General features: G+C 54.2%; 2 protein-coding genes and 1 long non-coding RNA gene across 3 annotated transcripts; all 3 read left to right on the top strand.

Moving 5' to 3' along the window:
- Positions 1–2,966: 2,966 nt before the first annotated feature.
- On the top strand, positions 2,967–11,439 carry CRTC2 (CREB regulated transcription coactivator 2). The gene is made up of 13 exons (XM_053475187.1): positions 2,967–3,152; positions 3,904–4,002; positions 5,068–5,181; positions 5,329–5,390; positions 6,026–6,094; positions 6,232–6,335; positions 6,432–6,502; positions 6,707–6,756; positions 6,882–7,123; positions 7,487–7,887; positions 7,968–8,888; positions 10,593–10,788; positions 10,911–11,439. The coding sequence occupies exons 1-13, from the start codon at positions 3,012–3,014 to the stop codon at positions 11,117–11,119; spliced, it is 2,679 nt and encodes an 892-aa protein (XP_053331162.1). The 5' UTR covers positions 2,967–3,011; the 3' UTR covers positions 11,120–11,439.
- Positions 11,440–11,676: 237 nt separating this feature from the next.
- Positions 11,677–12,564, top strand: LOC128504953 (uncharacterized). Its single transcript, XR_008355508.1, has 2 exons — positions 11,677–11,736; positions 11,836–12,564. It is a non-coding gene; the product is annotated as an uncharacterized LOC128504953 (long non-coding RNA).
- A 2,528-nt stretch (positions 12,565–15,092) lies between these two features.
- On the top strand, positions 15,093–24,436 carry DENND4B (DENN domain containing 4B). Its single transcript, XM_053474820.1, has 28 exons — positions 15,093–15,156; positions 15,256–15,566; positions 15,709–15,961; positions 16,095–16,164; positions 16,239–16,408; positions 16,485–16,726; positions 17,279–17,345; positions 17,518–17,576; positions 17,820–17,964; positions 18,063–18,238; positions 18,531–18,631; positions 18,854–19,069; positions 19,204–19,349; positions 19,450–19,580; positions 19,861–19,984; positions 20,073–20,279; positions 20,697–20,825; positions 20,897–21,077; positions 21,322–21,492; positions 21,583–22,019; positions 22,159–22,275; positions 22,439–22,611; positions 22,773–22,917; positions 23,039–23,275; positions 23,381–23,480; positions 23,650–23,818; positions 23,916–23,980; positions 24,281–24,436. The coding sequence occupies exons 2-28, from the start codon at positions 15,280–15,282 to the stop codon at positions 24,424–24,426; spliced, it is 4,464 nt and encodes a 1,487-aa protein (XP_053330795.1). The 5' UTR covers positions 15,093–15,156; positions 15,256–15,279; the 3' UTR covers positions 24,427–24,436.

Here is a 24,436-nt window from a genome sequence, read left to right as displayed (position 1 = left end):
TGCTGCCCGATGGGAGAAAAAAAAAAAAAGAACAATAGGCTGCAGTTGAGGGCTGGAAACTTGGGTTGACACAGGGATCAGCCTCTCAGTAGATATGGCCCTAAAGTATTTCCCAGAAGAGCGTTCAGTGTTGTATTAGAGACGCCATTTCATTCTAAACACGTTTACTAGTGACTTATGTAATGTCTATTCCGTCACGTCTTATCCGGGGGCAAAACGAGGAATCTAATAGGTGGAAAGGCTTCTGTTGCCATAGCAGCAGAAAATACCTTCTGACCCCAGAAGAATAACGGAGCATTGGCTGCCCAGCAGCACTGGGGGTTATTCCCGGTATAGCGGGGGGCACTTCTACGGAAATCTTTAGCTCGTTTCCCATCACTTTACTGTCTCTGCCCAAGGGATGCCCCTCATACTACTACCGCTGCCACTCTTTTTGCACTTAACTCTTTGTTTCCCACAGCACTATAGGAGCACCCGGTTACTATGAGATTAAACACGAAGCGTAGAGTTTGTCGGCTATTTTCGTAGCGGTTTTGATACTGATTTTGGATACTTTTCTGTATAAATGTCTATTTTACAGAGCTGTTGAGAGGGGATCTGCTCTCCAGAAGGAGGTGGTATCTTCCTAATAAAAATATGTTGCTGTGTAAAGTGGCCGCGTGCTGAGTTACCGCGAGGACGCGCAGGCAATGAAACCTTTTGATGTGTTTTTATTTCTCGGCTGGTGGAACATATTTTTCCAGGTTCTGGGGTAGTGGCGCAGACGCTGGTTGCCCTGCGCCACTGGTTGCCCGGCCCCGGCTGGAGTTACCCCCGTTGGGTGTATCCTGGAATACTGTGCAGAGGGTCCTGTCCTTTTCAGCGGTTGGATTTGGGCTAGTGATGTCTGGATCATGAACGAATCGTTCATTTGATCCGGTTCTTTTTAGTGATCCGGATGAATCGGTTCAGTTGACTGAACGATTCATTTGCAGCGGTTCAGTCTGTGAATCATGCAGCTGTAACCTGATCCTAGAGCTGTGAGTCATCTGCAGAGCACTCAGACACAGACTCTGGGGTCAGGTTACAGCTCATTAATTCACACAGGAACGATGACTCATAGAGTCAGAGAGTCGTTCAATGATTCGAATGATCCGAAGAGTCGAATGATCCGAAGAGTCGAATGATCCGAAGAGTCGAATGATCCGAAGAGTCGAATGATCCGAAGAGTCGAATGATCCGAATCTTACAGGGATCCGGATCTTACAAGGATCCGAATCTTACAGAGATTCGAATCATTCAGAGAATATTACTGATACCATACTTTTATAAATAAATACATTAATAATGTTCACACTGCCCCCAGGATTTAGATTCCCCTGAGTTTGCCCCCCTTTACCTATAACTGCACCTACAGTTAACTTTATTAAATAAATTAAATTAACCCTCAATCATCAGCATAAAATTAACCCTTATACCCCATCAACCATAACTGCCCCTGAAATTAACCGTAAAGATCCCATTGACCATAACAGCCCCTGAAATTAACCCTAAAGACCCCACTAACCATAACGGCCACGGAAATTAACCCTAAATACTCCATTAACCATAACTGCCCCTAAATTAATTGCATGTACTCCAGATAAATGACCTAATAAATTGGTATGGTTGATGGGGTCTTTAGTGTTAATTTAGGGGCAGTTATGCTTAATGGGGTGTTTAGGGTTAATTTAGGGGAAGTTATGCTTAATGAGGTCTTTAGTGTTAATTTAGGGGCAGTTATGCTTAATGAGGTGTTTGGTGTTAATTTGGGGGCAGTTATGCTTAATGGGGTCTTTAGTGTTAATTTTGGGGCAGTTATGCTTAATGAGGTGTTTAGGGTTAATTTGGGGGCAGTTATGCTTAATGGGGTCTTTAGTGTTAATTTAGGGGCAGTTATGCTTAATGAGGTGTTTGGGGTTAATTTGGGGGCAGTTATGCTTAATGGGGTCTTCAGTGTTAATTTAGGGGCAGTTATGCTTAATGAGGTGTTTCGGGTTAATTTGGGGGCAGTTATGCTTAATGGGGTGTTTAGGGTTAATTTAGTGGCAGTTATGCTTAATGGGGTCTTTAGTGTTAATTTAGGGGCAGTTATGCTTAATGGGGTCATTAGTGTTAATTTGGGGGCAGTTATGCTTAATGGGGTGTTTAGGGTTAATTTGGGGGCAGTTATGCTTAATGGGGTGTTTAGGGTTAATTTGGGGCAGTTATGCTTAATGGGGTGTTAAGGGTTAATTTTAGGGGCAGTCATGGTTGATGGGGTGTTAAGGGTTAATTTTAGGGGCAGACATGGTTGATGGGGTGTTTAGGGTTAATTTAATGGTGAGGGTTAATTTAATTAATTTAATAAAGTTAGCTTAAGGTGCAGTTGCAGGTAAAGGGGAATGTAAATCCTGGGGGCAGTGATTATTAATGTATTATTTATAACAGTATGGTGATATTCTCTGAATGATTCGAATCCCAATGAAGGCAGAGAGTCGTTCAAAGATCCGGATCTTACAATGATCCGGATCTTACAGTGATCCGGATCACTGTAAGATCCGAATCTTTGAACGACTCTCTGCCTTCATTGACATCACTGGAGGCAGGGGGGAGGATTCATAATGAAAGGGGCGGGGCCAATCGTTAGTGTGCCTGCACGGAGTTACTTGAAAACAGTAACTCCTGTGAGTCACACTGAGTGATCCGAAGATTCGGATCATGAATCGGATCATTTCAGTGAACGAATCGAAATGATCCGATTCACTTTAATGATCCGAACTTCCCATCACTAATTTGGGTTGGTCCAACAGGTAGTATTTATAGGTGTGTGCGCCTTTAGGATGCATTTCCCGGCGGCCTTAGCGCGGGTGCTCCTGGGAGCTGTAGTCCGTTTCCGTTACTCCCGCGTTCTGCTGCCGGGGCTCCGGAAGGCGGAGAACTACACGTCCCATGATGCCCCGCGCCGTGTTTTCCCCTGGCACGCCAGCGGCCGCTGCGGAAGAGCTGGAAAGATGGCGGCTCCGGGGGCCAGCGGGCCGGGCTCGGCCTCCAACCCGCGCAAGTTTAGCGAGAAGATAGCTCTGCAGCGCCAGAGACAGGCAGAGGAGACGGCGGCCTTCGAAGAAGTCATGATGGACCTCAGCTCCACTCGGGTACCGGCAGGGGGCGGGGCGGGGCGGGATGACATCTGTCAGCTTTCACCGGCTGAGACCCTGCACGCGGGGATAGCGGCCACGGGACGGCTGTCAGTGTGCCACGTGACGGGGGAGTAACAGGCACGTGACTGCTGTCAGTGTGCCACAGGTGGGGTGCCAGGCACGTGACTGCTGTCAGTGTGCTACAGGTGGGGTGCCAGACACGTGACTGCTGTCAGTGTGCCACAAGTGAGATGGCAGCAACGGAGAAGCTGTCAGTGTGCCACAGGTGGGATGACAGATATGTGACGGCTGTCAGCGTGCCATGGGTGGGATGACGGGTATTTTATGGCTGTCAGTGTGCTACGGGTGGGGTGACGGGTATGTGACGGCTGTCAGCGTGCCATGGGTGGGGTGACGGGTATGTGACGGCTGTCAGCGTGCCATGGGTGGGATGACAGATATGTGACGGCTGTCAGCGTGCCATGGGTGGGATGATGGATATGTGACGGCTGTCAGTGTGCCATGGGTGGGATGACGGGTATGTGACGGCTGTCAGTGTGCCACGGGTGGGATGATGGACATGTGACGGCTGTCAGCGTGCCACGGGTAGGAGTGATGCGCTGGCAGTGAGCATGGCTCCGTTTTGGATAATGTGCGAGTTGGCAGTGAGCGTGGCGCATGACCATATGGAGGCTGGATGGGCCGGTCCGTGGGTGGCCCCCACTTGGTTTATGTTCTTCCTCCTCGTGACCCTGAGCTGTGACAGTTACAGGTGCAGAAGCTGAGAATGAATCACATGCGTGGCCCCTACTATGGTGGATCTCTTCCCAACGTCAACCAGATTGGCGGCGGTGGCGATTTCCAGGTGACGGCGTCTGCCCCCCCCATGTCTGTCTCCTCTACGGCCCACGCTCTCCTCGCTCTTTGGCCCGATGGGCATTTTATTGTGGGTGGCCCCTGCCTTGCTCTCGCTGTCTGCCGCATGTCGCTGGGGCCCCGTTGCTTGCCGGTATTGCTTTGGCTCTTGTGTGCGTGGGCTGGCAGCCACGTTTCATTGACCTTCTGCCTTGGCCCTCCGCTGACCTTGCGTGGCTCTGCTGTGTGTTCCTGGCTGCCAAGTCCCCCTCCGCTGACCTCCCCGCTCTCCTCTGCTGTGTTTGCTTGGCTGGATCTCCATTGCCCGGCTGTCCTTTCTCTTGTACGTGGCCCTCGTGCCTGGCTGACCTATCTCTTGTACGTGGCCCTCGTGCCCGGCTGTCCTTTCTCCTGTACGTGGCCCTCGTGCCCGGCTGTCCTTTCTCTTGTACGTGGCCCTCGTGCCCGGCTGTCCTTTCTCTTGTACGTGGCCCTCGTGCCCGGCTGTCCTTTCTCCTGTACGTGGCCCTCGTGCCTGGCTGACCTATCTCTTGTACGTGGCCCTCGTGCCTGGCTGTCCTTTCTCCTGTACGTGGCCCTCGTGCCCGGCTCTCCTTTCTCTTGTACGTGGCCCTTGTGCCCGGCTGTCCTTTCTCCTGTATGTGGCCCTTGTGCCCGGCTGTCCTTTCTCCTGTACGTGGCCCTTGTGCCCGGCTGTCCTTTCTCTTGTACGTGGCCCTCGTGCCCGGCTGTCATTTCTCTTGTATGTGGCCCTTGTGCCCGGTTGTCCTTTCTCCTGTACGTGGCCCTCGTGCCCGGCTGTCCTTTCTGTTGTACGTGGCCCTCGTGCCCGGCTGTCCTTTCTCCTGTACGTGGCCCTCGTGCCCGGCTCTCCTTTCTCTTGTACGTGGCCCTCGTGCCCGGCTGTCCTTTCTCCTGTATGTGGCCCTCGTGCCCGGCTGTCCTTTCTCCTGTACGTGTCCTCTTGTCTCCGGCATCCCGCGTGCCACTGGCTCCTGGGCCGGCCTTTCCGGGAATCTCCTTTACCGGTCACGTCTCTCCCGTTCCCCCGCAGAGCTCTCCGCACTCCCCGCTGGACGCTTCCCGCACCCGGCACCACGGACTAGTGGAGAGAGTCCACAGAGACCCCCGGCGCATGATGTCACCGCTGCGCAGATACATGCGCCAGATATCCTTCCGTTATTTCTAGTTAAGGTCTTTTAGGAGACAGGCGTACACCCTGGGCAGTCTCTTTATATGCGGTCAGCGGTCTCTGGGTTGGGTGGCTGTCTCGGGTTCTCTATCATTGCCACGGGAGTTTCTTTAACCCTCTCACGTGGACAGCTCGCCGTACGGTGTCTCGTACCTTTCGCCGCATCAGGACCCCGGCTCCAGAAGGTAACTGTTTGTACTGGGGCCCGGGAGGGACATGCGCGAGACGTCATCTCTTCTGCCAGTGAAGCGTGGGTTTGGATGTCCGGTGGGTTGACGTCCCCGTTGGGTTTGGATGCCCGGTGGGTTGACGTTCCCGGTGGGTTTGGATGCCCGGTGGGTTGACGTCTCCGGTGGGTTAGGATGCCTGTTGGGTTGACTTCCCCGGTGGGTTGACGTCTCCGGTGGGTTTGCTTGCCTGGTGGGTTGACGTCCCCGGTGGGTTTGGATGCCCGGTGGGTTGACGTCCCCGGTGGGTTGACGTCTCCGGTGGGTTTGGATGCCCGGTGGGTTGACGTCTCCGGTGGGTTTGGATGCCCGGTGGGTTGACGTCCCCGGTGGGTTTGGATTCCCGGTGGGTTGACGTCCCCGGTGGGTTTGGATGCCCAGTGGGTTGACGTCCCCGGTGGGTTTGGATGCCCAGTGGGTTGACGTCCCCGGTGGGTTTGTATGGCCGGTGGGTTTGCATGGCTGGTGGGTTGACGTCCCAGATGGGTTTGGATGCCCAGTGGGTTGACGTCCCCGATGGGTTTGGATGCCCGTGGTAGATTGTGATGCCTCCTGCCCCTGTGAATTAACCCCGTCTGTTCTTTATTGTGAAGGAACTTGCCCTGGGGAGGTTACCCCTCGGACCCGGGCCAGCTCTTCAGACTGCCAACTGCTTTAAACAGGTGACGTGGCCTCTCAGCGAGTGAGACGAGTGTCTGTGTGAGACGGGTGGCGTGTGCCGTTAGCGTGTGCTGTGTCATGCGTTGCGTTGGTGTCCCGTGTCACGTGTCCTGACGCACACGCTTTCTTCTCGGATTAGGACAAACTCGGATTCGGCGCTGCACACCAGCGTGATGAACCCCAGCTCCCAGGACGCGTTCCCCGCGGCCTCGCAGGGCCTGGCCTCTCCGGGCAGGAGGAGCGGTGAGTCCCTGATACGTGGCGGGGGAGGCTGCCCTGACCTCTAGCCGTGGCGTAAAGCCGTAACGGGCGCTCTCTCTCTCCGCTTTCCCCCTCCAGCGTTCCCCTTCCCTGTGCCGGCCATCAAGGAAGACGGCAAACATCTCCTCAAACCGTGCGATGCCAAGAAGGTGAGTGCCGCAGTCTGGCGTGATCCGCAACGTGGCTGGAGTGGGTAGGGGGGTTTCCAGGACGTCTTATTCCTCCCCGTTATTGCGATTAACCTAGTAGAGTGCATGGGGGGCATTAGGAGGCCCCGATAAATGTTCGTGGGCCGGCATATAAGGGGTGCCTTGTGTGTCCGCTTAACCCTTTTCTCACCGTTGTGTCCTCAGTTCCCCGCCGCTTCTGTACGACCCAAGTCCTGCGAAGTTCCTGGAATCAAGTAAGTGGCCTGCGGCTGGCCTCTTCGGTCTCCCGGTTGATAAGTCTGAGTGCTGGGCAGGAAGGGGGGGTATATACGTGTATATAGGAAGTATATAGTTCTCACTGTGTCATCTATGGCTTTAGCATTTACCCCTCCATGGAGCAGAGCGCCAGCATCCCCCCGGTGCCGTCCGTTATGAATACCGGGGGCTCGCTGCCTGACCTCACCAACCTGCACTTTCCCTCCCCCCTCCCCACCCCGCTGGACCCTGATGATTCCGGCTTTAAAAGCCTGAGCGGGGGCAGCAGCACCGGGAACCTGGCCAGCACGCTCACCCATCTGGGGATCGGCAGGATCGGGATGCCACCGGCCTTCGACTCCTCAGGTAGCTCTCGTTCCGGGCCCCCTTCCTCTCTCGTTCCGCCCCCCCCCTCTCCGTCTCGTTCCGGGCCCCCTTCCTCTCTCGTTCCCCCCCCCCCATCTCCGTCTCGTTCCGGGCCCCCTTCCTCTCTCGTTCCGCCCCCCCCTCTCCGTCTCGTTCCGGGCCCCCTTCCTCTCTCGTTCCGCCCCCCCCTCTCCGTCTCGTTCCGGGCCGCCTTCCTCTTTCCTTCTCATTCCGGGACTCTCTCTCTCTCTCCCTCTCTCTCTTTCTCTCTCTCTCTCTCTCTCCCTCACTCTCTCTCTCCCTCCCTCCCTCTCTCTCTCTCGTTCCGGGCCTCCGTCCTGGTAATTGTGCCTCTGTCCGCAGGTTTCTCGCCGGCGCAGAGCTCGCTGAGCCGCGCTGCCCTCCAGTCTTCGTTGAGTAACCCGAACCTGCAGGCCTCCCTGAGCAGCGCGTCGCTGCAGAGCTCCTTCAGTAACCCGTCTCTGCAGTCGTCTCTGAGCAGCCAGTCCCTGCCCTCCTCGCTCAGTACCCAGTCTCTCTCCCCCTCCACCAGCAGCCACAGCCTGCCGTCTGCTTACAGCACTCCATCCTCGCCCTCGTCCTCCTCTTCGTTTCCTCCTCTGGCCCCCGCCGCCATGAGCACCTCCCCTCGCAGGAGGGTACCGCTGAGCCCTCTTACCCTGCCGATGGGGGCAGAATCCAGGAGGACCCACCAGAAGCAGTTCTCCCCCACCATGTCGCCTACGCTGTCCTCCATCACGCAGGTGGGTTTCCGCGCACAGCGCGTCCGGCGGGTGCGTTAAGCCGTGGCTCGTGTGTCTGACGTGTGTTCCCCGATTCGCAGGGAGTCCCCTTGGATACCAGCAAGCTGTCGGGAGACCAGAGGCTACCCCCGTACCACTTCAACATCCCTAACATCCCGCCGCAGTACCAGTCTCCGCAAACCATGCACCAATCCCAGCAGCCGCAGTACCAGTGCCAGCAAACCATGCACCAATCACAGCAGTCTTTGCACCAGACACGCCAAACCATGCACCAATCCCAGCAGCCTCTTCATCAGACCCCACAAGCGATGCATCAGTCCGAGCAGCCTCTGCACCAAACGTCGCATACACTGCACCAATCCCAGCAGCCTCTGCACCAGACGTCGCATGCACTGCACCAATCCCAGCAGCCTCTGCACCAGACGTCGCATGCACTGCACCAATCCCAGCAGCCTCTGCACCAGACGTCACATGCACTGCACCAATCCCAGCAGCCTCTGCACCAGACGTCGCATGCACTGCACCAATCCCAGCAGCCTCTGCACCAGACGTCGCATGCACTGCACCAATCTATGCATCAGACACCGCAAGTAATGCACCAATCCCAGCAATCTCTGCATCAGACACCGCAAGTAATGCACCAATCCCAGCAATCTCTGCATCAGACACCGCAAGTAATGCACCAATCCCAGCAATCTCTGCATCAGACACCGCAAGTAATGCACCAATCCCAGCAATCTCTGCATCAGACACCGCAAGTAATGCACCAATCCCAGCAGCCCCAGCAAACAGGGCACCAACCCAAAGAAACAATGCCGCAGCCTCCGCACCAGTCTCGCGATGAGCAGCCATCTTTGCGTCAGGACGCACAGAAGCCTTCGCAGCAAGATTCCTATAAACCCCCTCCAACCTCTTCCACAGCCCAGTACTTCTCCTTGTGCCAGCAGAATTCCGGTGGTCAGCCGTACCAGCACCTCCTGGGAGATTATAACCTGAACGCTGTGAGTGCTGCCGCGCACGTCTCCTCACCCCCCACCAATTCCATCCATCTTAACTGTTCTCAGAGGTCTGTCTCTCTTCCGGCGGGTAGGGGGGAGCCGGCAGTCTCTCTCTCTACCGACGGGTAGGGAGGAGCTGGCGGTCTCTCTCTCTTCTGGCGGGTAGGGAGGAGCCGGCGGTGTCTCTCTCTTCTCGCGAGTAGGGGGGAGCCGGCGGTCTCTCTCTCTTCTGGCTGGTAGGGGGGTGCCGGCGATGTCTCTCTCTTTTGGCGGGTAGGAGGGAGCCGGCGGTGTCTCTCTCTTTTGGCTGGTAGGGGGGAGCCGGCGGTGTCTCTCTCTTTCGGCTGGTAGGGGGGAGCCGGCGGTGTCGCTCTCTTTCGGCTGGTAGGGGGGAGTCGGCGGTGTCTCTCTTTTTCGGCGGGTAGGGAGGAGCTGGCGGTGTCTCTCTCTTCCGGCGGGTAGGGGGGAGCCGGCAGTCTCTCTCTCTACCGACGGGTAGGGAGGAGCTGGCGGTCTCTCTCTCTTCTGGCGGGTAGGGAGGAGCCGGCGGTCTCTCTCTCTTCTGGCGGGTAGGGAGGAGCCGGCGGTGTCTCTCTCTTCTCGCGAGTAGGGGGGAGCCGGCGGTCTCTCTCTCTTTTGGCGGGTAGGAGGGAGCCGGCGGTGTCTCTCTCTTTTGGCTGGTAGGGGGGAGCCGGCGGTGTCGCTCTCTTTCGGCTGGTAGGGGGGAGTCGGCGGTGTCTCTCTCTTCTCGCGAGTAGGGGGGAGCCGGCGGTCTCTCTCTCTTCTGGCTGGTAGGGGGGAGCCGGCGATGTCTCTCTCTTTTGGCGGGTAGGAGGGAGCCGGCGGTGTCTCTCTCTTTTGGCTGGTAGGGGGGAGCCGGCGGTGTCTCTCTCTTTCGGCTGGTAGGGGGGAGCCGGCGGTGTCGCTCTCTTTCGGCTGGTAGGGGGGAGTCGGCGGTGTCTCTCTTTTTCGGCGGGTAGGGAGGAGCTGGCGGTGTCTCTCTCTTCCGGCGGGTAGGGGGGAGCCGGCAGTCTCTCTCTCTACCGACGGGTAGGGAGGAGCTGGCGGTCTCTCTCTCTTCTGGCGGGTAGGGAGGAGCCGGCGGTCTCTCTCTCTTCTGGCGGGTAGGGAGGAGCCGGCGGTGTCTCTCTCTTCTCGCGAGTAGGGGGGAGCCGGCGGTCTCTCTCTCTTTTGGCGGGTAGGAGGGAGCCGGCGGTGTCTCTCTTTTGGCTGGTAGGGGGGAGCCGGCGGTGTCTCTCTCTTTCGGCTGGTAGGGGGGAGCCGGCGGTGTCGCTCTCTTTCGGCTGGTAGGGGGGAGTCGGCGGTGTCTCTCTTTTTCGGCGGGTAGGGGGGAGCCGGCGGTGTCTCTCTCTTTCGGCGGGTAGGAGGGAGCCGGCGGTGTCACTCTCTTTCGGCGGGTAGGGGGGAGCCGGCGGTGTCGCTCTCTTTCGGCGGGTAGGGGGGAGCCGGCGGTGTCTCTCTCTTTCGGCGGGTAGGGGGGAGCCGGCGGTGTCGCTCTCTTTCGGCAGGTAGGGGGGAGCCGGCGGTGTCGCTCTCTTTCGGCAGGTAGGGGGGGAGCCGGCGGTGTCGCTCTCTTTCGGCAGGCAGGGGGGGAGCCGGCGGTGTCGCTCTCTCTCTCTGGTGAACTGCTCTGCATCAGGGTGGGTGGCGAGGTGGTTTGGTAATGCTTTGTGTGTCTGCTTTCAGTTTGAGCAGTATAACATGGCGGAGAGCACCAACGGGCGTCTGACGCTGGGTGGGGACGGCTTCCATGCGGACCATCAGCGCTTTCACAGCGGGGACCTGAGCGGGAGCAGCATCTACAGCCAGCAGTCTCTGAACAAACAGAACCTCAACAACTGCAGCCGCCAAGACGACGCCATCCCAAATATCATCCTTACAGGTGTGTGTCTGACCCCCTCCCCCAGACCCCGCACGCTGCCGACCCCCGCACGCCGCCGACCCCCGCACGCCGCCGACCCCCTACGCCGCTGACCCCATACACTCTTCCCTCTCTTCGCGCAGCGGTGGATTCGCCTCCCGGCTTCTCCAAGGAAATCACGACAGCCTTGTCCTGCGTCCCCGGCTTTGAAGTGGATCAGTCGCTGGGGTTGGAAGAAGATCTCAACATCGAACCACTTACCCTGGATGGACTGAACATGCTCAGCGACCCTTACGCCCTCTTGACAGACCCCTTGGTGGAAGATTCTTTCCGCTCTGACCGGCTGCAGTGAAGATGTATGGTTTCAAGGAACGGCTTTCACCTGTGGCCGGGCTCTTCAGGGCAAGAAGGTCCAAGGAACCCGAAAGGGACTTAGTCTTGAAGGACAGTCAAATGTGACCGGGATGGGGGGGGGGGAGTCCTTGTTTTTTAGGGCTTTTCACTGAGATTCATATTTATCAAGGAGATGAGAGATGATTTGATAAATCTATGCTGTGTGACCAGAACACAAAGGACGTTTCCCAGTCCATCGATGGAGAACCAACGCTGGTCCATAGAGGAGCTCCACCAGGAAACCGTACCGTAAAGCACTTTGATAAGGCCAGTCAGGTGTAGAGAAAGCCCAAGAGACACGTCCTACCACTGGTGCCAGGCTCTGCCAGTCACCTGACCTTCTCTTGATTTTGTCCCTTCTGCCCCGAGAACCCAGGGCACACCGTAACAGATATTGCCTCACCCTGGTAAGCCAGGACGTCCTCCTGAGCCACATTTGCCATATTGGAAGAAGGATAAAGACATTTTTGTTGTAAATGTAACAGAAGCGGAGAGCATGCTGGGATGTCCCGCCCTATGACGCTTCGCAGGAACTTCTGGCACTTTAATGCCCGTCCGTGGCAAACCTGGACAGAGGTGAAACCCGGGGGGCCACAAACCTGGACAGAGGTGAAACCCAGGGGGCCACAAACCTGGACAGAGGTGAAACCCAGGGGGCCACAAACCTGGACAGAGGTGAAACCCAGGGGGCCACAAACCTGGACAGAGGTGAAACCCAGTTTAGTAGCCAAAGAGGCACGGCCATAGAGTTTACTGCTGTATGCTGTGGGAGACAGTCTGCTTTACCAAAGGTGAGCATCCTATTCACCTGTTCGCAAGGATGGAAGTAACGACCATCTTGGGGTTTGCGCTGAGGGATGGGAGGCTTGAGGACTACACATTAGTTCTAGAGATATTTTAGCCAAAAAATGATTTGTCTCCATGTCTGCTTCACCGCCCCGCAGTAATCTGCGACATGCGTCCTCGTGGCCGAAATAGCTCTCCTGACCTGGCTCATTAACAGGCTCCATCTCTTAACTACTCACACCGCACTGTGACTTTGACAGCTGCAACCGTTTAGTAAATGGATCCCTAGTGGCACAATGCCGGAACATCGTCACAAGCGAATCGGGTAGAAAAAAAGTCTAATTTTGTAAACGGAAAGCCGGTAATTTTACGCATAGTGTATTTTTTTGTCGTGGTTGTAGAAATGGAGTGCGCTTCGTGGCTAGAGGATTGCGTCACGGCAGTCTCGCCTTGGCCCGCTCTCCCGTGTCTGTCCGCGTGCCCTCGCCCAGCAGGAGAATCCTTTTTTATCCGTTTTTTTTTTTTTTAAACAAATGGTGTAGAAATGTATATATTTGTATGGAAGTTCTCCTTTTTTATGATAGCAAAAAATAAACTTGCAAGAATATTGTAATAAAACAGACTGTCTCTCGTCACTTTATTTTCTTTTATTTATTTTATTTTACGAATTATATGGCTAATTCCCGATTAACCCTTTAGTAGCCTGCCCTGGAGAGCTTGTGGAGCCAATAAGGTACCAGATAAAAGGAAGCGTGCCCACGGAAATATTTGCCCTGCGATGCTGCGTTCTATATGGACATGTTCTATATGTGACACGTTAATATATAGTTTGGGGTTCTTCCTGGGGGTACAAACCACCAGTTATAATAAGTTATTAGAAACAAGGCGCCCTCCAACCTGCAGGGGAGTCTCTGGCACACTTGGAGTCTATCTAGCCAGAGAACCTGCGCTCTATGGTTCAGAAGAAGACTTTCCATCTCTATGGTGACTACAGCCGCTCTGGCTCGGCATTTGGTCTCTATGGTTACCTGGAGCCGCTCTGGAGAGACGCTATCTCTATGGTGAAGACAGTGACAGCCCCGAATGCCTCAGGCTGACACCGAAAGCGGCCCCGGAAATGTGACCGTCGAGGCTCGGTACGGGGGTGCCGGACAGTGCAGTGTGTGGTTTTTGTGGGCTCGGAGGGCTGCCCGGGGAGCAGGGAGGATGACAGGCTTTGCTGTTGCAGGGAGGATTTAGTGAGTGATCAAGAGCTTAGTGTGGGAGGGAGAGGATGGACAGTAGGTACGGGGAGGGCACGGTGTGTGTGAGGTGCGTGGAGGGCACGTTGTGTGAAATGCATGAGGTACGGGGAGAGCACGGTGTGTGTGAGGTGCGTGGGGGACACGGTGTGTGAACTGCGTGAGGTGCGTGGGGGATACGGTGTGTGTGAGAAATGCGTGAGGTGCGTGGAGGGCACGGTGTGTGTGAGGTGCGTGGAGGGCACGGTGTGTGAAATGCATGAGGTGCGTGGAGGACACGGTGTGTGAAATGCATGAGGTGCGTGGAGGGCACGGTGTGTGAAATGCATTTGGTGTGTGGAGGACATGGTGTGTGAAATGCATTTGGTGCGTGGAGGACATGGTGTGTGAAATGCGTGAGGTGCGTGGAGGGCACAGTGTGTGAAATGCATGGAGGGCACGGTGTGTGAAATGCGTGAGGTGCGTGGAGGACATGGTGTGTGAAATGCGTGAGGTGCGTGGAGGGCACAGTGTGTGAAATGCGTGGAGGGCACGGTGTGTGAAATGCGTGAGGTGCGTGGAGGACATGGTGTGTGAAATGCGTGAGGTGCGTGGAGGACATGGTGTGTGAAATGCGTGAGGTGCGTGAGGGCATGGTGTGTGTGTGAGGTGCGTGGGGGACACAGTGTGTGTGAAGTGCGTGGGGGACACGGTGTGCGTGAGGTGCGTGGGGGACACGGTGTGTGTGAAGTGCGTGGGGGACACGGTGTGCGTGAGGTGCGTGGAGGGCCTCGCTGTCGAGTTGGAGAACGGGCGGCTGGGTAACAGGGAACCCCCCTGGCGGGGAGGAAGGGGGTATTTTGGGACGCTGATGACATCGTTGGCGTCCGGGATATTTTAGGGCTCGGGCTGCAGCAGGTGCGAGCCGTCCGGCCGTGGCGCGGGGATCACGCACTCCAGCCTGGACCCAACATCCTGTCAGCCGAAGGGTGATTTAAATGCGCGGCTGCGTCCCCAGGGGGTCGCTGTGACCATAGAGATTTACTCTTCCGGAGGTAGACGATGCCCTGCTCCTGGCGCTGCTCGCCCCGCTTCTCCCGTTGTTGGTTATAGAGCCGGATGATGCCTGTTGTGTGGGTGTTGCGGAGCCCTGCGGTACCAGAGGGGCACGCTCTTTAGTGTAATGTACACGTCTGGCTTCCAAAGGGTTAAGCCCCCCCCCAGGGAGGGTGGCCGCTGTGCACGAGCATTGGGTGGCTGAGTGCCAGGGGCAGGTGCTGGCACATGGTGGCCGCGGGGCACACAGAGACCCCTCTGTTTGTCACGGAAGGCTCTGGCTTGGAGAATAGATGAGTGCTGTGCTCCCTGGACGTTGCAGCTGTTGGGGTGGGCTCGTTGTTGCTGGTCGGTGGGGGTCAGTGTTGGGGTCCCGCGTTCTCTGCCCTGGCAGTACCCTCCCCAGGTGCAGGGACGGTGCGTTTCTGGTTAGCTGATGACACGTTACAGGAAATGAAGCGGCGCTCAGGCCGGGTGTTCCTGTCCTACTTCCTATTTGCTTTTCAGAGGTTTTTCTGCCTTGGCTCTCTCTTTCCCACGGGCTGGTGAGTGCGTCCCTCCCTGCGAGACCGTCCCTGTTTGTTTACGGCGTCTGTCCCACAGGCGTCCTCTGCTGTCTCTGCACGCGGGGGTCTCGAATGCTTCGCTGGAAACACTTTCGCTTTGCCCAGTACTCCTCCTGACCGTCTCTGACCGCTTCCTCAGTGTGACCCTTTCGTTTTGGATATCCCGAGCCCACGTCCCGGTGTTGGGGTGGACTAAGAGGAATAAGTCAATGATATGCGATCCATGTCTCTCTGTGAGCATGTTTTATGTCTCTTTTCCCGCAGAATGCCACCCCGTCTCACCCGCAATGGGGGCTCTTCTCCAGGTAGCGTCTGAGGGTGTCTGACCAGCTGAAAAGGACACATGACCTCACCTTTTCCCTTACAAGGTGAGTGGCCGCGTCCCTTTCCTGCTCCCCAGCGCGACACACACTGCTAACGTTATTCAGCCTCTCCTTTAACCCTTTTCTCTCCATACCTCCTCCCAGGATCCATGAGCAGATGTTGCTGTAATGGAGGAGGGCCCTCCGAACCTGGTAGACTATTTTGTGGTCGCCGGTCTCACGTCGTCATCTCGACCACTGGACGAAGAGAAGCGGCCTGCGCGCCCGGCTGAGCCGATCACTGATGTGGCCGTTATCATCCGGTCGCTGTCCGAGGAGGTGCCGCATGGCTTCACATGTATAGCAAGTACTCCCGGGGGCCACCCCGCAGACCTTGGCACAGGCCTCCTCAACAGCCAGCAGATGTACCTATGCTACCGCCGAGGACGGGATAAGCCTCCCATCACTGAGCTGGGGTGAGAGCTCAGGGAACATTAGGGTTCCTGGGGCCTGCGAGGTGTTCTCTGCTTCTTGTAGCCTCTGTGTTCCTCCTGAATAATCTCTATGGTCCTCGCAGTCTGACGCACTCAGACTCTCTTTTTCTCTCTCCCTTCATAGATTGCACTATCCCGGGAAAGAGAGTCTCCGGAGCGGCTTCACCGTTATTGACACCACCCCTTACAGTCACTCTGCCAACCTGAGCTCCGGGGCACCTGGGCACCAGCGAACGTTCTTGATCTGTAAGCGTGCCACCGAGTCTCTGGGCATGAACACACTTGGGGTGATGGATATCTGCATCATAAACCCCAGTAAAGGAGACAGCATCCCGCATACCTTCTGCAAGGTGGACAGGAACCTCAACACTGGCATGGTAAGCGCTGCCTTCTAGTGGCGTACAGTCGTCCTTCTAGCAGCTTCTGGCAATGAGGAGAATCCTTGAGCTGGCGTCTTGTTACTGAACAAACCCCACAGCACCTGTTGGCATTCTCTTTTTGTGCTTCCAGTTCGGGCCGGCTCTTTTCCTTTGTTACAAGAAAGCCATTGCCAAGACTCACAGCTTGGTGTATGAAGCAGGTCAGTCTTTGCGCGTTTGTCTTTATCTCATTTTATGTCAGATCCGCAGCCAACAACCTCTCCTCTGCCCCTAGGACTAATCAGCCGATTCCCAGACGCCGACAGCGATGCATTCCCTCTGCCAGAGCTGGTTCCAAACTTCTGCTTGCCAATGGGAGCCACCATAGAGAGCTGGCCCCTGGACACCAAGTACCACCTGCCTGTCTTCTCCACGTTTGTTCTGACCGGGGCATCTGGGGACAAGGTGAGTGGCTCTAGGTCACCCTGCCACATGTCAAGGTGACACTCGCTGTGCTTACAGTCCTTAATGTTCCTTCCAGGTGTATGGGGCTGCCATCCAGTTTTACGAGCAGTACCCCCGGGAGCTCCTGAACGAGAAGCAGAGCCAGCGCCTGGGTCTCCTGAGTGTGGTGGACAAACGGCCCGTGACCAGCAAGTCGGTTCAAACCAAAAAAAGCATCTGCGTTCTGTCTCACTGGCCGTTCTTTGATGTCTTTCAGAAATTCCTTACGTTCATCTATCGGTACTCCATCTCGGGTCCCCACGTTCTGCCCATTGAAAAGTGAGCCGGGCGCCTGCGTAAGATCATCGCAAGGGGGGATACGGGCACAAACTTCAGCCAGATTTCACAGATAGCCTGCATCAGCGTGACCCTATATATATATATATAATATATATATAATATATATATATATATATATTTACAAACAAATACAAAAAGGAAGCACTCACCTGAACTATATATATATATACAAACAAATACAAAAAGGAAGCACTCACCTGAACTATATATATATATATATTTACAAACAAATACAAAAAGGAAGCACTCACCTGAACTATATATATATATATATATATACAAACAAATACAAAAAGGAAGCACTCACCTGAACTATATATATATATATATACAAACAAATACAAAAAGGAAGCACTCACCTGAACTATATATATATATACAAACAAATACAAAAAGGAAGCACTCACCTGAACTATATATATATATATATACAAACAAATACAAAAAGGAAGCACTCACCTGAACTATATATATATATATATATATAAAGGGTACTTTTCTCACTCATTACTTGGCTTCTTTTGTTTGCAGACACATCTCCAACTTCATGTTCAACGTCCCTTTTCCTTCCCACCAGAGACCGCGCATCCTCATACAGGTGTGTACAGCCCTAGAGGTTACCTCCACGCCCCTCTGTGGCTGATGCTGTGCTGCCCACTCTGCCTTCCAGGACCTGAGTGGCCCTTGGGGCTGGCCTTTAACGTTCGGCGGGGCAGATGAAGTAGTCATGGGGCATCAAGAGCTGTACTGAACCCCTGTTTGTTTTGTAGATGTCACCTTACGATAACGTTCTTCTGTGCCAGCCTGTGTCCTCTCCGCTGCCCCTCAGGTGAGCCCTTGTCTGGTTGGCATAGGAGGCAGGTGTACCGTGTGTGTGCCAGCAACCACCATTCTTTGCTACGTGTTTTTAATCCGAGATGATCGCATGCAGACCTCACATTTTGTGTAGCTGGCTTGGGTTTGTTGGAGCCGGATAGTAGACGTCCGTCCTTATTGATCTAGTACTTAATATTAAGCTTAAGACCATCTTGCCGTGTGCCCCCCACCCCACTAACCCCTTTCCTTCCCGCAGTGGAGCTAGTTACGTTACTCTGCTGCAGAACCTGGGTCCGGAGAACTCGGTGACGCTGCTCCTGTCCGTCCTTACCGAGCACAAGCTGCTGATTCACTCGCAGCGGCCGGACGTCCTGACCAGCGTGGGGGAAGCCCTGGTGTCTGTGAGTAGTGGAACAGCGGTGTGCGCGCCGCCATGCTGCTGCGCATGGAAAACAGCATAGGCTATCCTGGCATTAACCGCTCTGTTCTTTCCCTGCAGATCATCTTCCCTCTGCGCTGGCAGTGCCCATACATCCCCCTGTGCCCTCTGTCCCTCTCAGATGTACTGTGTGCCCCCATGCCCTTCATCGTGGGCATCCACTCGAGCTACTTCGACCTCCATGACCCTCCTCAGGATGTGCTGTGCGTGGATCTCGACACCAACACTCTTTTCCAGTAGGTGCTCCCAGCTTCATCTGCTGAAAACCCTTTCAGATCCTTTATGGTAAAGAGACATGTCCACTAAATGACCACTACAGTGTTTAACCCTTGAAGAGGGGCTTTAAGGTTTGCCTATTTGTCAGAGGCTGTTGCAGGGGCCAAAGACAATAAATGACTTTTCTGATCAGTATTACGTATGGATTTAGTCTGACTTGATCCTGGCACATTACTGTTTACATGTCAGGACTGCGCAGAGAGCTCCTTTTGGATCAGGTGCTGACCATGATCCTGTGTTCCCTTCTTGCAGGAGTGAAGAGAAAAAGATCCCATCCAGCCGGATTTTGCCCCGCAAACCCTGCAAGGTGCTGCTGAGCTGCCTGAGTGACCTCCACAAGCAGCTGGATGAGAGTGAGTCTCCCTAATACCCTTTACTCAGCCCATGCACCCCACTCTAGTGCCTTGTTATCCCCCTAACAACCTAGCCTGTACCCATCACTCTGCCCCGTGGTGTCTCCCGCCAGCCATTAGTCTAGATGGCCATGTACAACCTTCCTTCTGTATTCCGCTTTCAAAGGGCACCCCCGGCCTGTGTATAGCATTAACACTGTGCGTCTCGTATGCTCTGCTCAGTGTATAACAAGCCTCTGGAGGAAGCTTCCCTGGAGTTCCTGCTGAAAGATTACGATTTAATCTATGGCCGCCGGACGCAGTTGGAACTCGAGGTGCAGGCGTCCTTCCTACGCTTCATGGCCTGTCTTCTGATGGGCTACCGATCATATCTCCTGCCCATCACACAGGCTCCATCTGAGCGAACACGGGACTCCAGCAACCTTTTTAACCTGGAGGGTACGTGTCTGAAGGATGAGTAGGTGGAGGGTTCATGTTGATTACGAGATAAGAGGGGAAGCCTCCGTTTTTGTGAGATGGGAGCGTGCCGAGGCGTGACTCCATAGTCTTGCTGTCTCTGCTGTCTTGCTCAGGCTTCCGAAAGTCTAGGGACCGTGCGCACCAGAAGTTCTATTCCCAGATGGTGAAGACCCAGATGTTCACCCAGTTTATTGAAGACTGTTCCTTTGTTAGCGAGCGACATGCCTCCCTCGAGTTCTTTGACAACTGTGTCGAAAAGGTAGGGGCTGAGATTTGCATTAACACAGAGGACAGATCGGCAGAATCAAACCGCCTTACGGATAACGGCCAGCCCGCTTCTCGATATTTTCTCGTCTCAGGTGCAAGTCGACGGGGATAAGATGGAGGATTTACACCTGGTGGAGCTGGACGAGTCTCACCGCAGTGAACACACGGTTTTCGTCATGCCGGCTGAGGAACCCAGTGACCCGGAGATTCCAGCTCAGTACAAGTGAGAAACCTGCGCTGCTTGAACCCTTAAACCATGTCTGCCCCCCTTTAATTAGCTATAAAAATATTCTCCCAGCCACGGATCTCCATATGGTTTTTTTGGACTTGGATTACAAGTCCACTTTAGAAGAGTTTTAATCAAGAGCGGGGTCACCTGTCAGCTTAGTGTGTTATACCGAGAGGAAACAAAGAATGAGCACTTTCCTGATGCTCAGGGAGCTTATCTCTGGGGCCGTGAAGGATGTCGGCCTAGTGATCAGCTGATCCTCCGCTTCTTGCAGGTATGACAGCTTTCCAGTCCTTCAGATGGATCTCTTTGACTTATCCCAAGATCTGCTGCTGATCCCTCCCACCCAATCAAAAACCAGCGCTCCCAGCAGCCCGGCCCCTCGCCGGACTAAACAGGTATCGTGAGAATGTTTGGCGCGTGTGAATGTTTCGGAGGAGTGATGGGCCGTCATTAATGCCATCGAAATTCTTGTGCTTCTGCCAGGAGATCAAGTCTGCCCAGCGTGTGGCACAGAAGTACTCCTCCATGCCGGAAATGTGGGCAAAGTGTCTGCTCGGGCACTGCTACGGGCTGTGGTTCATCTGCCTGCCCACGTTTGTGCGGGCTGCCGCCTACAAGGTCCTCGCTCTGCAGACGGCCTACGATGTATTGAAGCAGATGGAAACCAAAAAGCTTGTCTTGCCAGATGAGGTAAGAGGGCAGTTGGCAAGTGCTTCCTACCCCGGATGCACCAACGGGTCCTGTACGGGTTTAGCACATGAACGTGAAGCAGGTACATCAGACAGATTAGAACATATACAGCAAAAATACATTCGGGAAACATATTCTAATTAACGGAAACCTAACATTTCTAGATACCAAATGTCCTGTTCTTCAGAGAACCTGGCTGCTTGTTTAACAGCGTTTTTAATCTTTGTATCGTGCTTTATGATTGGTGCACAAAACAGGACATGGAAGGAGTTTTAGTGTAGTAATATACCATATATAACATTATATAGGATATATTTTTACAAAATGTGAGCACGGCACAAGCTGCAGGAGGTGGTGAGAAATATATGTTACGGTGACGGTGGCTACGTTGAGGTAACCGTGTCCTCGCTCGCACAGGTGTGTTACCGCATCCTCATGCAGCTTTGCGGTCAGTACGGGGAGCCGGTGCTGGCTGTACGCGTGATGCTAGAGATGAGGAAGGCTGGTATTGTGCCAAATACCATCACCTACGGGTACTATAATAAGGTGAGTGCAGATGGAGACGGGCACATAATGCGCACACGTTGAGTGGAGCTAACCCAAGCGCTCTGTTCCAGGCCGTGCTGGAGAGTAAGTGGCCGTCCAGCAATCAGAGCGTGCGGCTGCGTTGGGCCAAGCTGCGCAACGTTGTCTTGGGTGCTGCTCAGTTCCGCCAGACGCTAAAACATAGACAAAGACATGGAGTGTCTACAGACAGACAGACAGACATGGAGTGTCCCACCCAAAACCCATCCCCAGGTGAGGGTTCTGTTGCCATGTTCCTGGCCTAATGCTGACACGCGGTTCTTCCAAACCACATGTAATGACCCGACGTTACAGAACTCTTTCACAAGCACAGAGCACGTGAAAATTCACAGCCCCCCAATCCACACAGATCTTTTCTTTGCGTGTACAGAGACCCCCACACCTCTCAGATCACGGCTGGCATGTTCTGTAATAGTCCGGTACAGATCTCAGGATATTTAATGTGTCCCTTTCCCAGAGGTCTGGAGGAAGAGGAGCCACGTGTCAGACTTGCCTCCTCGGCTCGGCCTACATCGGCAGACAACATGGGCCGGGAGCTCCTTCAAGGACTCAAGGGGGGCATATCCAGGGAAGTTAGTGAAGAGCTGGAGCGTGAGCTGTACCCGGACTGATTCAGAAGTGGCGCACGGTGAGTAATCATGGGTTTAAAGGGGAATGGTGAGAGTGTCGAGAAGATGTCGTCACAGACTGTTATTGGGTTATGTTTTTCTTTGATCAGTGATGGACGGATTGGAAGTTCTTAAAAAACCCGACCAAAGCCCTTCATTAAACGGGTCCCTGCGACGGCCAAGCGGTACTCCACTTATCCTTGGACCTTCTGAGAATGGGAGTTTGTCCAATATCAGCTTTGTTACAGACGGAACCGGCAGTGACGCGTTGACATCTGATGACTCCGAGCTACTGGTAACGGAGAGCTCCGCAGAGGTCCTTCCTTCTCACAGCAAAGCAGGGGAGGAGGACGCCAAATCCGTTAGACGTCGCAGCTTGGCAGAGAAGATGCAGCAACTGCTCAGCCCTTCCAGGAAACAGTCGAGGTCATTGGGGACAAGGAAGAAGGGCAAGGCCATAGAGGGTCCATCTCCGCTTGTGATCGAGCGTCACCAAGGCTGGAAGAGTGAAAAGAGCGTTGGGAGACCGGAGTCGACTGCATCTGAGGTTGGTGTGGGCTGAAAGGGACAGCTGGGGATGATGACTTGGGAGGCTGAAGTAAACACTATATATATTTATATACCTTCGTGTACAACTTTATTGAGTCATCCCGTGTTCACTGTAACTTCTCTTGGATGTCCCACAGAGCTCGGTGTCCTTGGGAAGTGAAGTTGACCTGTCTGACACCTCCGTCTGCAGCTTTGCCCTTCACAAATCCACCGACCGTTTGACCGACGTGGTCCTGGAGCTGCCAGCCGCAGAGGTGAGGGGGCATTTCATCCACTGACTTTGCCCACCTGGCTGCTAAGTCATGTATCCAGTTTGCACCTCGAGTACAGTATCCCGGCGGGATTTTAGTTACACCCTGTGGATTTCTAAGTGTAACGTTATGGTATCGGTTGCTTCCTTGTCTGTAAACTGTTTAGGTTGTCCTGTCTAGCTGTTCCCTTTGTCCAGCTTGTCAGTGTTTCATATATGATGAAGACATTATGGCTGGCTGGACATCTGATGACTCCAATCTGAAGACTGTGTGCTCTTTCTGTGGCCAGCATTTTGTACCGTTCCTGAACATCAAGATTACCGACCTTCAGGGTCATCGGTGAGACCTCTTTTTCTTTTTTCATGAGCGCCCTGCTACCTAATCCACAATTTTAAATGTATCTCCAGGAACTGGTCTTTCCCGTTCATGAAATCAGTTCCTTCTCCATAATATTTGTCTTTTTTTCTAATTGATGTCTTATATTTTAAACCACCCTTCAGCGTGTGGTCTTCCTCTGAACCGTCAGCAGATGCGGGTGTGGATCCTACAAGTTGTGGTCCGGTTCTCAGCGACCGCTATCAGTGTTTGGTGTTGGATGAGGTGGCATCTGGGCAGAGTCCGTGCGACAGATTCCCTGATGTCCAGGTACCAAATAACATTACATTTCCCATGACGTATGACTGAGTGTCCTATTGCTGGTTCTGGTTTGTGACACTCTGCGGTGGGAGGGCCAGACTCGGTCACCGATCTGTATTTCTCTCCCCAGCTTCCATCTTCTGTGTCGGAGATGGTGACGGTAGCGTACCTGTGCCCCCTGGTACTGCGCAAGGAGCTGGAGAGCCTTTTAGAGAATGAAGGAGGAGACGTCCTGTCCCAGCCCGACCTGGTCAATAACCATCCAATCATCTACTGGAACCTGGTCTGGTACTTCCAGCGGCTCGGGCTGCCTAGCGATCTGCCGCAGCTGATCCTCGCTTCCAAGCATGTCCGGCAGCTCCCGCAGGTGCGCCCAGGCGGCAGACAAGCGTCTAAGGGGTACTTGTAAGGCTTGCTCAGGGTGGCCATTGGAAATTCTTGGTTTCTGAGCCTCGCTGCTTTTGATTGACAGGTCCTAGAAGCCCCGCAGATCAAAGTCCATCTCTTGTGGGACGTGTTGGTGCAAGACCCAGACCGCTGGCCCCCGTTGTACGTCCTATGGAAACTGCACAGTGAGTATTAAGGCAATGGCATTCATTATGATGACCGTTTGTCTACATAGTGGATGTCCAATGGCCGTAGCCTGAGCCAATCAGAAAGTGCCGTTGATGTATATATTGACGTATGCCAGACTATACAGTGGTGGCTGCTTAAATTAGCCCAGTGATTCCCTCTTCGCAGGAAACCTCCCATCTCGCCTCCAAGGCTGGCGTCTTCACTCCCATCCCTTCACCCTGGAATTTTTGGAGAAGATCATGAATTTTATTGGGATGAACGAGGTTCACAAAGCCATCTCTTTGTTCCTGAATGTCATCCAGGAGCATAAATCTCCCCCGCAAATTATCCAGAGGTATCCTTCCTACCCTCCCCATCTTCGTGGGGCATGTTTATGGAGCAGCTGCTGTGTTTGGGATTCCATAACCGGTCATTTTCACTGCTCTTCCTAGGGGAATCTACCGGGAGATGCTGCTCCTGACGATGGCAGCCTTGGGGAGAGAACATACGGATATAGGTGAGCGAGTGACATGGAACTTGTGTATATATATATATATATATATATTTGTCACTGTGTGGATCATAGATCTCATACATCATTGTGGTCAGCTCTGTTAAGTGGGATCACTAGATCTCTGTGTCCTCCTGGAGATCTGCTCTATAGAACGGATCACAATACTCTAGGGAGAGATCTCACCAGGGATCTATAAAGTGGGATCACTAGATCTCCGTGTCCTCCTGGGAATCCGTTCTGTAGAAATGAACCCAGTAAGTGGGTAAGATGTGGAGAATAACAAAGCTTTAACTCTTCTTGCAGCTGCTTTTGATCATAAATACAAGATGGCATTCAGGAAGCTGGGGGCCTCGTTGGCCAAGGAAGAGCTGCGTAGGAAGCTGGCCCAGTTCCCCAGCGCCAAGGCCCTGGATTGCCGTAAAACGTTCGGCTTCACACTGGAATGCTAAGCCTCGCTGT

The sequence above is a fragment of the Spea bombifrons genome, chromosome 9, assembly GCF_027358695.1.
Source record: "Spea bombifrons isolate aSpeBom1 chromosome 9, aSpeBom1.2.pri, whole genome shotgun sequence".
Classification (NCBI taxonomy): Eukaryota; Metazoa; Chordata; class Amphibia; order Anura; family Pelobatidae; genus Spea; species Spea bombifrons.
This window is presented reverse-complemented; position numbering and strand designations above follow the sequence as displayed.